This window comes from Lipotes vexillifer, unplaced genomic scaffold (genome assembly GCF_000442215.2).
Source record: "Lipotes vexillifer unplaced genomic scaffold, Lipotes_vexillifer_v1.1 scaffold788, whole genome shotgun sequence".
NCBI lineage: Eukaryota > Metazoa > Chordata > Mammalia > Artiodactyla > Lipotidae > Lipotes > Lipotes vexillifer.
The window spans coordinates 2,873,604-2,887,861 of record NW_006791862.1 but is presented as its reverse complement, the minus strand read 5'-3'; the positions used below and the strand labels follow the sequence as shown (position 1 = coordinate 2,887,861).

Below are 14,258 nucleotides of genomic sequence, written 5' to 3'. Positions count from 1 at the left end.
GAACCGAGCCGGTTTCCCTGTGCCATGCGGCTGCTTCCCACTGGCCATCTACCTTACGTTTGTTAGTATATATATGTCCATGTCTCTCTCGCCCTAACACACCTCACCCTTCCCCCTCCCCATATCCTCAAGTCTGTTCTCTAAATTTTATATATATATATATATATATTTTTTTTTTTTGCGATATGTGGGCCTCTCACTGTCGTGGCCTTTCCCGTTGCCGGACGCGCAAGCTCAGCGCCCATGGCTCACGGGCCCAGCCGCTCCGCGGCATGTGGGATCCTCCCGGACCGGGGCACGAACCCGTATCCCCTGCATCGGCAGGCGGACTCTCAACCACTGCGCCACCAGGGAGGCCCTATATATTTTTTAATCTTACTCTAACCCCCATCAACATATCTGTGTTCAAAAGCAAATTTTAAAATGTAGAGAACTTTACAAATACCTAAATGTATGATGCTACCTCATCACTCAAAAATAATTAAATCAACATAATAATTGGTTTTTATCATTCCTTCCTGAGGACCACGTTTGTATTAAGTTTTGACAGTCTACCTGGCTAATCCTCCCTCTTTGAGAATAATTTTATATTTGGTTCTGTCATATGTATTAATACTATTTTTCCCTTTTAGGTTGTCACAGCTCATGCAGTTCGTGTCCCTGTCACCAGCAACCTGAGTGCCAACATTACTGGATTTTTGCCTATTCATTGTATTTACCAGCTTCTGAGGAGTCGTTCCTTTACAAAGCACAAAGTATCAATAAAAGTATGACCTTACATTTATATTTCAAGCTACAACCTAAGTTAATGCTTTCTTCCCAGTTCCGTTTCAGTTTGTAGACCTTTACTGTGGGTTTCATGTGTGAAGTGTGTCTAGTTACTAGTCGTTTATATAGTTATAGTAATTAGGCTCTCAATTTCAGATTTTTTTTTTTTAATTTTTTTTTGCGGTACGCGGGCCTCTCACTGTTGTGGCCTCTCCCATTGCGGAGCACAGGCTCCAGACGCGCAGGCTCAGCGTCCATGGCTCACGGGCCCAGCCGCTCCGTGGCATGTGGGATCTTCCCAGACCGGGGCATGAACCCGTGTCCCCTGCATCGGCAGGCAGAGTTTCAATCACTGCGCCACCAGGGAAGCCCAATTTCAGATTTTTAAAACAGTATAACTGTTCAGGTATTTACAAAATGTACACTAGTACCTCTTAAATTCTCAGTAATATTGTTTAGCTATTTCATTAAACCTTAGTAAAAATTGCCGTTTTCTGTACTTGGTTTTGTTCACCAAACTGAGAAAGTTGCTGGTTAGCCATGACCAGTATTTGTACATTTGTCATAAGGACATCTAACATCTAACTTAAACATATTTTTGATATGTTTTCAATTTGTTATGTAGTTGGCTATACCAAACAGTTAAAAGGTCCTCTAAGGAAAAGGCTGAACCCCAGGAGGTAAAAGAAATCTGTTTGGACCATTTCTAAGAGGCAATTTTATTTATAAAGAACCTTGAACAATATATACATTGATATATCACATTTAATTATCCTTGTTATCATGATTTAGTGAAGTTATTTTCCATCTTGATTGTATCATCTGCTTCTTTATATTTTTAGAAATATAATAGATAAGAATTAAGCGTCCAAAAGCACACCCAGCATATCTTCTTGGCCTCTATTTGTGTAGATAGTTAATCTCCCATAAGTGGTTTTCAGAGTCACTTTCTTAATCTGTCTGAGGGTTTGTTGTGAAGAACTGTCCCTCTCCCTAAATTTCTTTCTGTTGTGGGGTCTTCTACAGCAACACATATGGTGCTCTAAATACTGATATAGAAGGGACTTAACAGTGTTTTTCCCACTATTTGAAAACTAATAGATTAAAAACCGGAAGTCCAAACTCAAAACTCAAACTCATCATTTTAGATTTATCTTCCACTTCACGGTATTCTCAACTTTAGGGTATAAAAGTATTTCCTATTTTTAAATCAAAGACAACTGTGAAACTGGATAATATATTTAATAACTTCTAAAAGTTAATAGTTTCACTGATTCATAAATCATGTAAAATTATATGTGCTCTTAAAATTTTGCTTGCCTTTCCTTATTGCCATAATTGATTTGGTGCCTGCAACCTTCTTTTTTAGGACTGGATTTATAGACAGCTCTGTGAAACCTCCACTCCACTCCATCCTCAGCTACTTCCTCTGATTGACGTGTACATAAATTCTATACTTACTCCTGCATCTAAATCTAATCCAGAAGCCACAAATCAGCCAGTCACAGAACAGGAGATACTCAATATTTTCCAAGGAGTCATTGGGGTAAAATAGTGGCTTTTCTACATTTATTAGCTTATTTTTCTTTTATTCTTCGGACTGACTCCATGTTTTTTCCCTGATTATTAGAGGAGAACAACTTCTAGGTGGTTCTGAATTTAAGATGGTATTCAGTTTTTTTAGATTACTTATAAATATTAAAAGAATGGTATTAGTTCCAAGTAGTTTGTTGAATAGGCAAGAATTTTTGAGGAATTCTTTCAAGAGCTCCATTTTCCTTTTTTTTTTTTTTTTTTGGCTGCGCTGTGCCCCTTGCATTGGGAGTATGGAGTCTTAACAACTGACTGGACCTCCAGGGAAGTCCCAGGAGCTCCATTGTAAAGCTTAAGGAGTGCTGTGGAAATTGTGTTTACCAACGGACTGCATGACATTTCCACACATTCAACCAGCTTTGTTTAGTTTCCTGGGGATCTAAGATCTACCTAGACTATTAATGGAAAACTTGAAAATCTTTTTTCTCCAAATATACTTAACTGTCCAATATCATTTTTAGGAATTATTTTCTTCATGGTAATTTCAGATAATACTTGAGACTCCTGTAAAGCTTTTTGAGAAGCAGCCTGATGGGGCTGCTGTTGCCTTTTTTTCCCTATCTTCTTTTTTTTTTTTTGTGGTATGTGGGCCTCTCACTATTGTGGCCTCTCCCGTTGTGGAGCACAGGCTCCGGATGGGCAGGCTCAGCGGCCATGGCTCACAGGCCCAGCCGCTCCGCGGCATGTGGGATCTTCCCGGACTGGGGCACGAACCCGTGTTCCCTGCATCGGCAGGCGGACTCTCAACCACTGCGCCACCAGGGATAGCCCTATCTTCTCTTTTTTTTAAAAAACAGTAACTTTTAAAAAATTTTATTTATTTTTGGCTGCGTTGGGTCTTTGTTGCTGTGCGTGGGCTTTATCTAGTTGCATTGAGCAGGGGCTACTCTTCGTTGCGGTGCATGGGCTTCTCGTTGCTGAGCACGGGCTCTAGGGCTTGTGGGCTCAGTAGTTGTGACACATGGGCTCAGTAGTTGTGGTGCACGGGCTTAGTTGCTCCGCGGCATGTGGGATTGTCCCGGACCAGGCCTCGAACCCATGTCCCCTGCATTGGCAGGCAGATTCTTAACTACCGCACCACCAGGGAAGCCCCTTCCTATCTTAAAAAGTGTTAAGCATGTTGCTTTTCATCTCCCAAGCCATCTCAAATTTAACTTAGACTTCAGGTTGTCTCTTTGAGTTTAAAGCGAACAAAGCAACACTTCTCCCAACTTGTTCGAGCTTGGGAGCAGCAACACTGAATAATCTATTTTGAATGCTTTTGCTATTAAAAAGCACTCATGAAATTTAACAGTATTTTAAAGTATTTATAATATTACCTCCAGGGTGACAACATCCGCCTTAATCAGCGTTTCAGTATCACAGCACAGCTTTTGGTGCTTTATTATACACTGTCTTACGAGGAAGCTCTCCTAGCAAACACAAAGACTTTAGGTAAGTTGTGCATAGGCAAATGTTTCTAGTGATAGTTCATCTTTTTTTTTTTTTTTTTTTTTTGTACGCGGGCCTCTCACTGTTGTGGCCTCTCCCGTTGTGGAGCACAGGCTCTGGACGTGCAAGCTCGGTGGCCATGGCTCACGGGCCCAGCCGCTCCGCGGCATGTGGGATTCTCCCGGACCAGGGCACGAACCCGTGTCCCCTGCATCGGCAGGCAGAATTTCAACCACTGCGCCACCAGGGAAGCCCAGTTCATCTTATTTGCTTATATTTTGTTAGTTTCTAGGCTGCTGTATGAGAAAATAAGGTCAAATATTCTAACAAGCTCCAGCATCATTTTACAGTCTTTGCAATGGAGACATTATGTACTCTGATGCATAAATACATGTGTGTGTGGGCATATAACCACCTCTTAAGGCTCAGTGCTGCTTTTAGCAGGCTGAATTAATGGATAACTGAATTGTCTGTATTTTAACGATTTTAGTGACCTTACTAACTAAATGTAAATTAAGACATAAACCTAAGGGAACTGCAACTGAAGTATTTTTACTTGATTTCAATCTGTGCCCTATTCTTCCTTCCATTAGTGTGAAGAGTAACAGTCTAATCAAAGCAGTAGAAAACAACCAATAGTAGGTTTTCCTTTGCCATTGAAATTATCACTGAACTAGGCTTTCAGACTTAGCTATTTCATATAATATCAGAAGGTTAGATTTAGCATAAATGATATCAGTATAAAGTAGTATGTTTTCCTCTATTTGAAAAGAATATTCACCTGTATTTTAGGCTTGTTAAATATATTTAGTTCCATATTTGAAACACAAAGAGTGTCATTAAAAAGTTGTAGGCATCGAGTATATAATGCAGGGAGAATTCTTTTAAGGGAGGTTAATTTGTCATAGCTGAGTGGTTTTACTTTTTGAAAGTTATAAATTAAAGTTACTCTTCAGTGTGTGGTAGATCAGTTTCTTTTATTTTTCCGAAGTATTGTGTTTTAAGTATTCTGTGCATTTCTTGGCTGCTTTCTTTTCCGATTACAGGTGTTAGGGTTGTACAGATGATATACCACAACTGTAATTACAGTCTTTGTCATATCAGGGACAAGATGGGCTAATAATAAGCATTAGGGAATAGTCTCCCACTTTTATCCACATGTAATGAATTCTGTTAAGGAATATGACACTTGTGATTTCATGGACAGTAGGGGAATGAGTTACGAGGAGGTATTCTGGGGAGAACTCAGACCATTAATACTGTAGCAGGGGACTAAGATACACCCTTAGTTTTTGTTTAAATTAATGTCTAGCAAAAAAAAATCTTAATACAGAAAAGTACAGAGACTAGTATAGCCAACTTTTGTGTATATACCATGCAGAACTAACAGATCACTCAGAATTTTTTGGACTGGAAGGACCTTTAAAGATTATGTATCCCAGTCCCCAATGACATGCTCAGTTCAACCCTGGTTCGTGTGAAGCTGCTGTTCTTTATGCAATAGTCTGATGGATCTTAATTGGAAAGTTAAGGATTTTAGGTTAGGAGTACAACCCAGCCTGGACTGAGTCTTGGAAAAGGAGCTGGGAGATTAGAGGAAAGTTGTTAGGTTTTTCTAAGATTCTAGGCAAAAGATGGTGGTGGACTGGACTGGTAGCAGCGTATATGTATTTTTTTCTTTTTTCTTTTTTTGGCTGCGCTGGGTCTTCATTACTGCGCGCAGGCTTTTCTCTAGTTGTGGCGAGAGGGGGCTACTCTTCACTGTGGTGCATTGGCTTCTCATTGCGGTGGCTTCTCTTGTTGCAGAGCATGGGCTCTAGGCACGCGGGCTTCAGTAGTTGTGGCGTGTGGGCTCAGTAGTTGTGGTTCGTGGGCTCTAGAGCACAGGCTCAGTAATGGTGCAGGGGCTTAGTTGCTCTGTGGCATGTGCGATCTTCCTGGACCAGGGATCGAACCGTGTTCCCTGCATTGGCAGGCAGATTCTTAACCATTGCACCACCAGGGAAGTCCCTGTATATGTATTTTGAGGGTAGAGCTGGATTCATGAGGTTTGAGAGACAGGAGCCAAGGTTGATGTGGAGGCTTTTGGCCTAACCTATAAAATGGCTATGGACTGAAATAAATGAGCAGGTATGTGGGGGATCAGGAGCTCGTTTTGGACCTATGGAGTTTGAGATGTCTGATAGACTTTCAAGTGGGGATGTTAGGAAACAGTTGTAAATACTGGCCTAGAATTTAGGGGAGATACCAGCACTGAAGCTTGAAGATTCTTCAGCATATATATGATATTTAAAATCATGACATTAAGTAAGATTACCAAACGGGAAGGTGTAGGAGGAGACTCAGGAGGATGTGTTGTCCTGGATGCCAAGGAAAGAATGTTTCAAAGAGGAGAGAGAGATCACTTGTGTCAAATGATGTTGATGGATCAAGTAAGGTTAGGACTCAGCTGATGACCGCATATAGCTTGCTGGAGGTCCTTTGACCTTTACAGTTTTTTTTTTTTTGCGGTACGCGGGCCTCTCACTGTCGTGGCCCCTCCCGTTGCGGAGCACAGGCTCCAGACACACAGGGGCAGCAGCCATGGCTCAGGGGCCCAGCCGCTCCGTGGCATGTGGGATCTTCCCGGACTGGGGCACGAACCCGCGTCCCCTGCATCAGCAGGCAGACTCCCAACCACTGCGCCACCAGGGAAGCCCCGACCTTTACAGTTTTATTAGTAAAGTGAACACTTGTTTTAAGGATGAAAGCCTGATTGTAGTGGATTCAAAAGAAAATTAGAGGAGATATACTGGAGACAGTGAGTACAGACAGTTCTTTTGTGGAATTGTAAAGAGAAGGAGAGAAATGAATGTGATAATTGGAGAGGAAAATGAGGTCAGGAGAGGACTTTTTTTTTTCTTTTCTTTTTAAGGTGAAAGAGCTAAGAGAATGTTTGTATTCTGTTGGGAGTAATCTAGTAGAGAGGGAAGGCTGATGAGAGAATCCCTGGAGGGATGTCCTTGATAGGTGAGAGGAGATGGGATGTAGAAGACAGATGGAGGGATCAACCTTTCCTTGGAGAATTTTTTTCCCATAGTTCAGGAGATTTTTTTCTAGTCTAGTTTCTTATCTCCACAGGGAATAAATAATTGGAGAATATGTCACAACATGAGAGAATTTTGCTTTTCCACAGCCAGAAAAGATAAGTATTCTTCCTCAAATTTATTCCTACCTGTGAAGTTGTGTTGTAGTTTCAGTAGCTTGTTAACTGGTCTGTGGTTTTGGCCTTTATATTAAACATTATTAGCAGCCACCAGGTAGCTGTAGAAGCTCAAACATGGAATTCTGACACTTGAGATCGAGCCAAGTATTAGAATATCGTAGACTTTAAAAAATGGGTTTGTATATATACATATTTTTTCACATATGCATATTTTTGATTTGTTTTAAAATATTTATAATACATGTGTATATATTAATTTTAGTTAAATAGTGTATTGATCCAAAAGAATATGTGTAAGAAATAATATAATAATATAATAAATCCCTGTGTACTAATACCCAATTAAAATATGAGCATTACCATTATATTTCCAGTTTTTATACTTAAAAAAGTGTTTCCTATTTATTACATCTGAAGACTTTATTACTAGGTAAAAGTTTGTTTTTACATGCTTTTGAAGTAAAAACAATACTAATGAATATTGAACATATGAGAAACTGTTTATCTGCTCTTCAAGCAGCCAGTGGGATCCTAAACACAGCCTCACTCTTAAGTAGCTAAAAGTATTACTTGCTTAACTCTCTCCCTCAACCTTAACTTCATTTAAAAACAGGGTCTGGCTGCCTTTTCTGCTTCTGTCCTGTTTCGTGTGAAGTTTCCTCCTTTGTCAGCAGCAGAACAAGACACATACTGTGGTATTTGGGAAACTGTAATGTTTACTGCCTCTGAATTCCTGAACTTGAAGTTTTTCTTTGCACTCGATAGTTAATTATTTTCTTCCTAGAAGAAAGTTAACTCTAACTGCCTCTATCAAAATGCAAAAACCTTTAAGCAAACACTGGCAGATGTTTTTTCTTGGCAGCTTGAAGTTTCAGTGCTGTAAAATCAAGTTTGACCAAAAAAGGTTCTAAGAGTTAAATGATTGTAGTGTAGAGTAACCATGTAAGAATTTTAAACTTATTTCATTATTTACCTGATTGCTTTCATATCTTAATGCAAAAGAACTGGCTTTTAAAATAAAAACATTTATTAAAAGTGTGTTTACTGGAGGAAATTGAGGAAGTGAAAAATGTACAAAGACCAAAGTAAAACCACCCATAATTCTGCTGCCCAGAGGTAATCACCATAGAATTTTGCTAGAAAACCCTTTAGTCTTTGCACATATGATAACTTTCACAAAGTTGGAATCATATGTTTTTAATCTACCCTTTTTATTTTTTATTTATTTATTTTTTTGCGGTATGGGGGCCTCTCACTGTTGTGACCTCTCCCGTTGCGGAGCACAGGCTTCGGACGCGCAGGCTCAGCGGCCATGGCTCACGGGCCCAGCCGCTCCGTGGCATGTGGGATCTTCCCAGACCGGGGCACGAACCCGTGTCCCCTGCAGTGGCAGGTGGACTCTCAACCACTGCGCCACCAGGGAAGCCCCAGATTTGAATCTTTGAAAGCGACACGTTGGAAGAATATTGGAAGTGTGATTGCTCATGTTGAATATATAAAACCAATGATCTTCCCATTGGCCTTTCATAATTATAGTTTAGTCTTTTACTGGAAGATTAAGTATCCTTGATGTTGTATTTCACAGAGATGTTAAAGAGAAATAATTGCTTTAGGTAGGGCTTCATGGGCTGCTAGTTCTTTGATGGAATTATTAAGAGGTGAACAGGATTTTGTCTTCACTTTCATAGGTCCAGAAACTTAAATGTTGATACTTTACCCTAAGTTGATCTTGGGGACTCTAGATCTTAATAATACTGGCTAACATTTGAGTGCTTGTTATGTGCCAAACATTACTTGAAGCTCTTTACACCTGTTAACTCATGTAAACCCTCACAACAATTCTGTGAGATAGGTACTGTTGTTGTCTTTATATTACAGGTGAGAACACTGAGGCACAGGGAAGTTAAGTGACTTCCCTTAGTTGTAAGTGTTGGAACCAGGATTTGACCATCACTGGAGCTTATATATATTTAATATTAATCCGTTTTTATTATTCAAAATAATCTATCTTTACTAGTGTATATTAGCATTTTGCCTAGTTATAATCAATTTATCTTAATACCATTTTATATTCCATTTTTCCTCTTTAATGTTATTTTGTACAAACAATAATGTTATTTTATATCCATCAAGATGGGCCACAGAGTTGTGGTTTCAAACTGGTTTTTATTATTGAATTTCTTTTTTCTTTTTTTTTTTCTTTTCTTTTTTCTCTTTTTTACCTTTTGACGCTCTTCCCCTATTTCTTTTACCCCTCATCCCCTGCTCCTCTGGCAGGCACCAATTATTTCTCTGTATCTTTGAAGGTTTTTTTGTTTTTGTTTTTTTATGATTCCACATATAAAAGAGATCATATGGTATTTGTCTTTCTCTGTCTGACTTATTTTACTTAGCATTATGCCCTCCAGTTCCACCCATGTTGTCACAAATGGCAAAGTTTCATTCTTTTTTATGGCTGAATAACGTTCCATTGTATGTATGTATGTGTGTGTGTGTGTGTGTGTGTGTGTGTGTGTGTGTGTGTGTATGTATCTCATATTTTCTTTATCCATTCATCCATTGATGGACACTTAGATTGTTTCTATATCTTGGCTATTGTAAATAATGTGGCAGTGAACATGTGGGTGTATATAATCTATTCAAGTTAATGTTTTCATTTTCTTCAGATAAATACCTAGATGGGAAATTGCTGGATCATATGGTAGTTCTGTTTTTAATTTTTCGAGTAATCTCATACTGTTTTCTTTTTTTTAATTAATTATTTAATTTTTTATTTATTTGTTTTTGGCTACATTGGCTCTTCTTCACTGCGTACGGGCTTTCTCTAGTTACTGCAAGCAGGGGCTACTCTTCGTTGCCATGTGCGGGCTTCTCATTGTGGTGGCTTCTCTTGTTGTGGAGCTTGGGCTGTAGGCGTATGGGCTTTAGTAGTTGCAGCATGCAGGCTCAGTAGTTGTGGCACTCGGGCCCTAGAGCGCATGGGCTTCAGTAGTTGTGGCGTGTGGGCTCAGTAGTTGTGGTGTGTGGTCTTTAGGGTGCGCGGGCTTCAGTAGTTGTGGCTCACGGGCTTAGCTGCGCCATGGCATGTGGGATCTTCCTGGACCAGGAATTGAGCCCATGTCCCCTGCATTGGCAGGCGGATTTTTAACCACTGCACCACCAGGGAAGTCCTTCCATACTGTTTTTTATAGTGGCTGCACCAATTTACATTCCTACCAGTAGTGCACAAGTGTTTCCTTTTGTCCTTATCTTCATCAACACTTGTTTATTGTCTTTTTGATAATATTCCTTCCAGCAGGTATGAGGTGATAGCTCATTGTGGTTTTGATTTCCATTTCCCCGATGATTAGTGACGTTGAGCATCTTTTCATGTACCTGTTGTACCTCTGTATGTCTTCTTTGGGAAAATGTCTATTCAGATCTTCTGCCTATTTTTTAAAAATTTATTTATTTTTAATTTATTATTTATTTTTGACTGCATTGGGTCTTCGTTGCTGCGTGTGGGCTTTCTCTAGTTGTGGCGAGTGGGGGCTGCTCTTCTTTGCAGTGCATGTGCTTCTCATTGTGGTGGCTTCTCTTGTTGCAGAGCATGGGCTCTAGGCATGCGGGCTTCAGTAGTTGTGGCAGGCAGGCTCAGTAGTTGTGGCTTGCGGGCACTAGAGCGCAGGCTCAGTAGTTGTGGCGCATGGGCTTTGTTGCTCCGCAGCATGTGGGATCTTCCTGGACCAGGGATCAAACTGTGTCCCCTGCATTGGCAGGCGGATTCTTAACCACTGTGCCACCAGGGAAGTCCCCTTCTGCCCATTTTTAAATTGGATTGTTTGGTTTTTTGCTGTTGAGTTATATGAGTTTTTTAATATATTTTGCATATTAGCCCCATATCAGATATATGATTTGCAAATATTTTCTCCCGTTTAATAGGTTGCCTTTTCATTTTATTGATGGTTTCCTTTGCTGTTCTGAAGCTTTGTAGTTTGAAGTAGTCCCACTTGTTTATTTTGCTTTTGTTGGTTTTGCTTTTGGTGTCAGATTCAAAAAAATCAGCCAAGACCTGTGTCCGGCAGCTTAGCACCTGTGTTTTCTTCTGAGAGTTATATGGTTTCCGGTCTTAGGTTCAAGTCTTTAATCCATTTTGAGTTCATTTTTGTGTGTGGTGTAAGATAGTGGTCTAGTTTCATCTTTTTTCATGTATTTTTAATCTTCAGTTTCTTTCATTAATGTCTTGTAGTTTTCAATATATAGGTCTTTCACCTCCTTGATTACATTTATTCGTAGGTGTTTTATTCTTTTTGATGCAGTTGTAAATGGAGCTGATTTCTTTTTTTTTTTGACATCTGTATTGGAGTATAATTGCTTTACAGTGGTGTGTTAGTTTCTGCTCTATAACAAAGTGAATCAGCTATACGTATACATATATCCCCAAATGGGGTTGATTTCTTAATTTCTCTTTCTGATTGTTTGTTATTGGTGTATTAGAAACACAACAGATTTTTGTGTATTGATTTTATATCTTGCAACTTTACTGAATTTGTTTATTAATTTTAACAGGTTTTTTCTTTCTTTTTTTTTATTCTTGTTACCTTTATGGAACTTTGACATTCAGAAAAGCCTCCTCAGCCACTCATTTACCAACCAACTCTACTTCACTCTTTAGGAAATTATTTGGTTCTGGCACAAAGCCATGTACCCTAAGGTGCTCCTTAAATGCTAGTTCCCTCATCTTACTGTAGAGGTCCCACGCATTCACCTCAGCGTTTGCATGAGAGTCACTTACGTGGGCCGAAATACTTGTCGCTTTTACCACTTTCTTTTTTTTCAGTTCTAACAGTTTTTTGATAGAGTCTGTAAGGTTTTCTGTATAATACCATATCTGCAAATGGTGACAGTTTTACTTCTTCCTTTTCAATCTGGATGGTGTTGGGACCAGAATTTGACTGTCACTGGAAGCTGTGTTTTATTTATTTATTTTTATTTTTATTTTTATTTTTTTTGCGGTACGCGGGCCTCTCACTGTTGTGGCCTCTCCCGTTGCGGAGCACAGGCTCCGGACACGCAGGCTCAGCGGCCATGGCCCACGGGCCCAGCTGCTCCGCGGCATGTGGAATCCTCCCGGACCTGGGCACGAACCCGTGTCCCCTGCATCGGCAGGCAGACTCTCAACCACTGCGCCACCAGGGAAGCCCTATGTTTTTTTTAACTGTGTTTTGAGACACATTCTTACTCAGTTCATAAAAGATTTGTGTGGAAAACTGGGATGCTAATTTATTAATTTACAAGGGGGATTATATCTAACCAAGAGGTATATGGTCTGTTTAGGCAATGATTCACAACCTTTATTCTAACACTTGCACTCATATGCTTTTTATCTTCAATAAAAATTTGTTGAGCTTTATACTGTGTGGTTTGTATTTGGAAAAGAAAAAGTATATTGGAAATGCTTTTTCAAACTATGGACACCCTGGTTGAGATGCTCATATAGTTTTGTTGTGTACAAGCAAAGTACCTTGGAATGAGATGAGGGTGTCAGGCATATAGCATATGGTGGAGATGAGACAAAGAAAGATAGCGTTGATTTGCAAGGACCTTTACTCTGTGGGATCTGGGAATCCATGGAAGGTTTCTGAGCATGGAGCCAGAGACATGTGATCTGGCCAAATCTCAATTTAAATAAGAGGACTATGGCAGCAGTGTGAAGGATGGATCAAAGACCAGAGAAATTGGAGTCTGGGAAATTGAGCCGTAATAGTTATTTAAATAAATGATGAGTAGGCGCTGATTTAGGATAGCAGAAAAAGAACAGAAATTAAGATGGATTTGTTTAAAAAAAAAAAAAAGCATGTACTTGTTAGTTGAAGGTAGAAGTTGTGAGAGAAGGAAGTCATTCGTATTTCCCAACTTTCATCAAAACGAGTCACCACTAATACATAATATGATTAATTTAAGGCTGTTGGCATCATGAAGCTTTAAGCCATGCTGGCATGACTGCATTTGGTCTTCCTAACTAGATTTGGGAGAGTCTTGACTGACTTCTCAGGTTTGGGTGTTTTTTTTTTGTTGTTGTTGTTGTTTTCTAGTGCAGGGCACTTCTGCAGGTGGCTTCTCTCACTCATGATTTTTCTTCCCCCTAGTTTCAGTTTCGGGGCATTTTCCGAGATATTGCCCTTAAGTATGTTCTTGCTTGTCCTGTGTATTCATTATTGTGGTAGTGATTCTTCATCTTTTATGAACTATATTCACAGATTAAGTGAATTAAAAATAATTTGACATTGTGTTTGTTCCCATTTGTGTTGAAGGTTAAAATTTCTATTGTTACTGACACTGTATCTTACATTGTTTTAATCTTTGACTGACAGCTGCCATGCAAAGAAAGCCCAAATCATATTCGTCTTCTTTAATGGATCAGATTCCTATCAAATTTCTTATTCGACAGGCTCAAGGACTGCAGCAGGAGTTGGGAGGTATTTGTTTTATTTGCTTTTTACTGCTAACGTTTATTGTTTAAAAGTACCTACCGTTTATGATGTTATAAAGTGTAATAGGTGCTCACTGTTTAAAGCCCAATTCAAGAGTGAAATTCCTCTTTACCTCCCTTGCTGTCTTACTCCCTGCAAACCGCTCCTCACCCCCAAGGCCCTAGTTTCATTTTTGTGTGTAATTTCAGATATTCCTTTCTATAGGGTGAATCATATGAAATTACAAGTATTCAACTGTTTTTGACCTCCAAAAGTGCAGTTTCATATGGTTGAAGCTAATAGATACACAAGTAAAAAATTCTTTTTTTAAACTTTAAATGGTATTATACCCTATCTCTTCTGAGATTTGCTTTTTTCTCTTTGAGTCTTGGAAATCTTATCATGTCACTTCATCTAGATCTACCTTATTGTTTTTAATTGCTCTATAACATTCCTTAGCGTGGAATTACTATAATATTTTTACTGTAAAACTGTCAAATAGAAATATAGTACTATTTTTTGAAATTCAAATTTTTTCTTAAATTAACACCTTTTTGTAATGTTTGAATGTGTGGGTTGTTTGTTTTTTTCTTTTTGGTTTGTTTTTTTGAAGTTGGGGATTTTCTTTTTCTGTCTTTGTTACGGTTGGTTTCTAGGATGAACGTGAGCTTGCTTTCGTCATCTTTAGCCAGATGTCTGCATTTATTTTTTATATCTTTGCATTATCTCTTTCTAGAGAAATGATGTTATATTTGGCAGCTTTTGGCAACTTACATGTTTTACTGAAGAGATTATGAAGTGTAGATTAA

General features: G+C 39.1%; 1 protein-coding gene across 1 annotated transcript in view; it reads left to right on the top strand.

The window, feature by feature from the left end:
- INTS2 (integrator complex subunit 2) overlaps positions 1 to 14,258 on the top strand; it is a 52,649-nt gene that overhangs the window by 23,331 nt on the left and 15,060 nt on the right. Inside the window, exons 13-16 of the mRNA XM_007464908.1 lie at positions 633 to 767; positions 2,138 to 2,314; positions 3,687 to 3,795; positions 13,351 to 13,455. Coding sequence (XP_007464970.1) covers positions 633 to 767; positions 2,138 to 2,314; positions 3,687 to 3,795; positions 13,351 to 13,455 — 526 coding nt within the window. The remainder of the gene's footprint in view (positions 1 to 632; positions 768 to 2,137; positions 2,315 to 3,686; positions 3,796 to 13,350; positions 13,456 to 14,258) is intronic.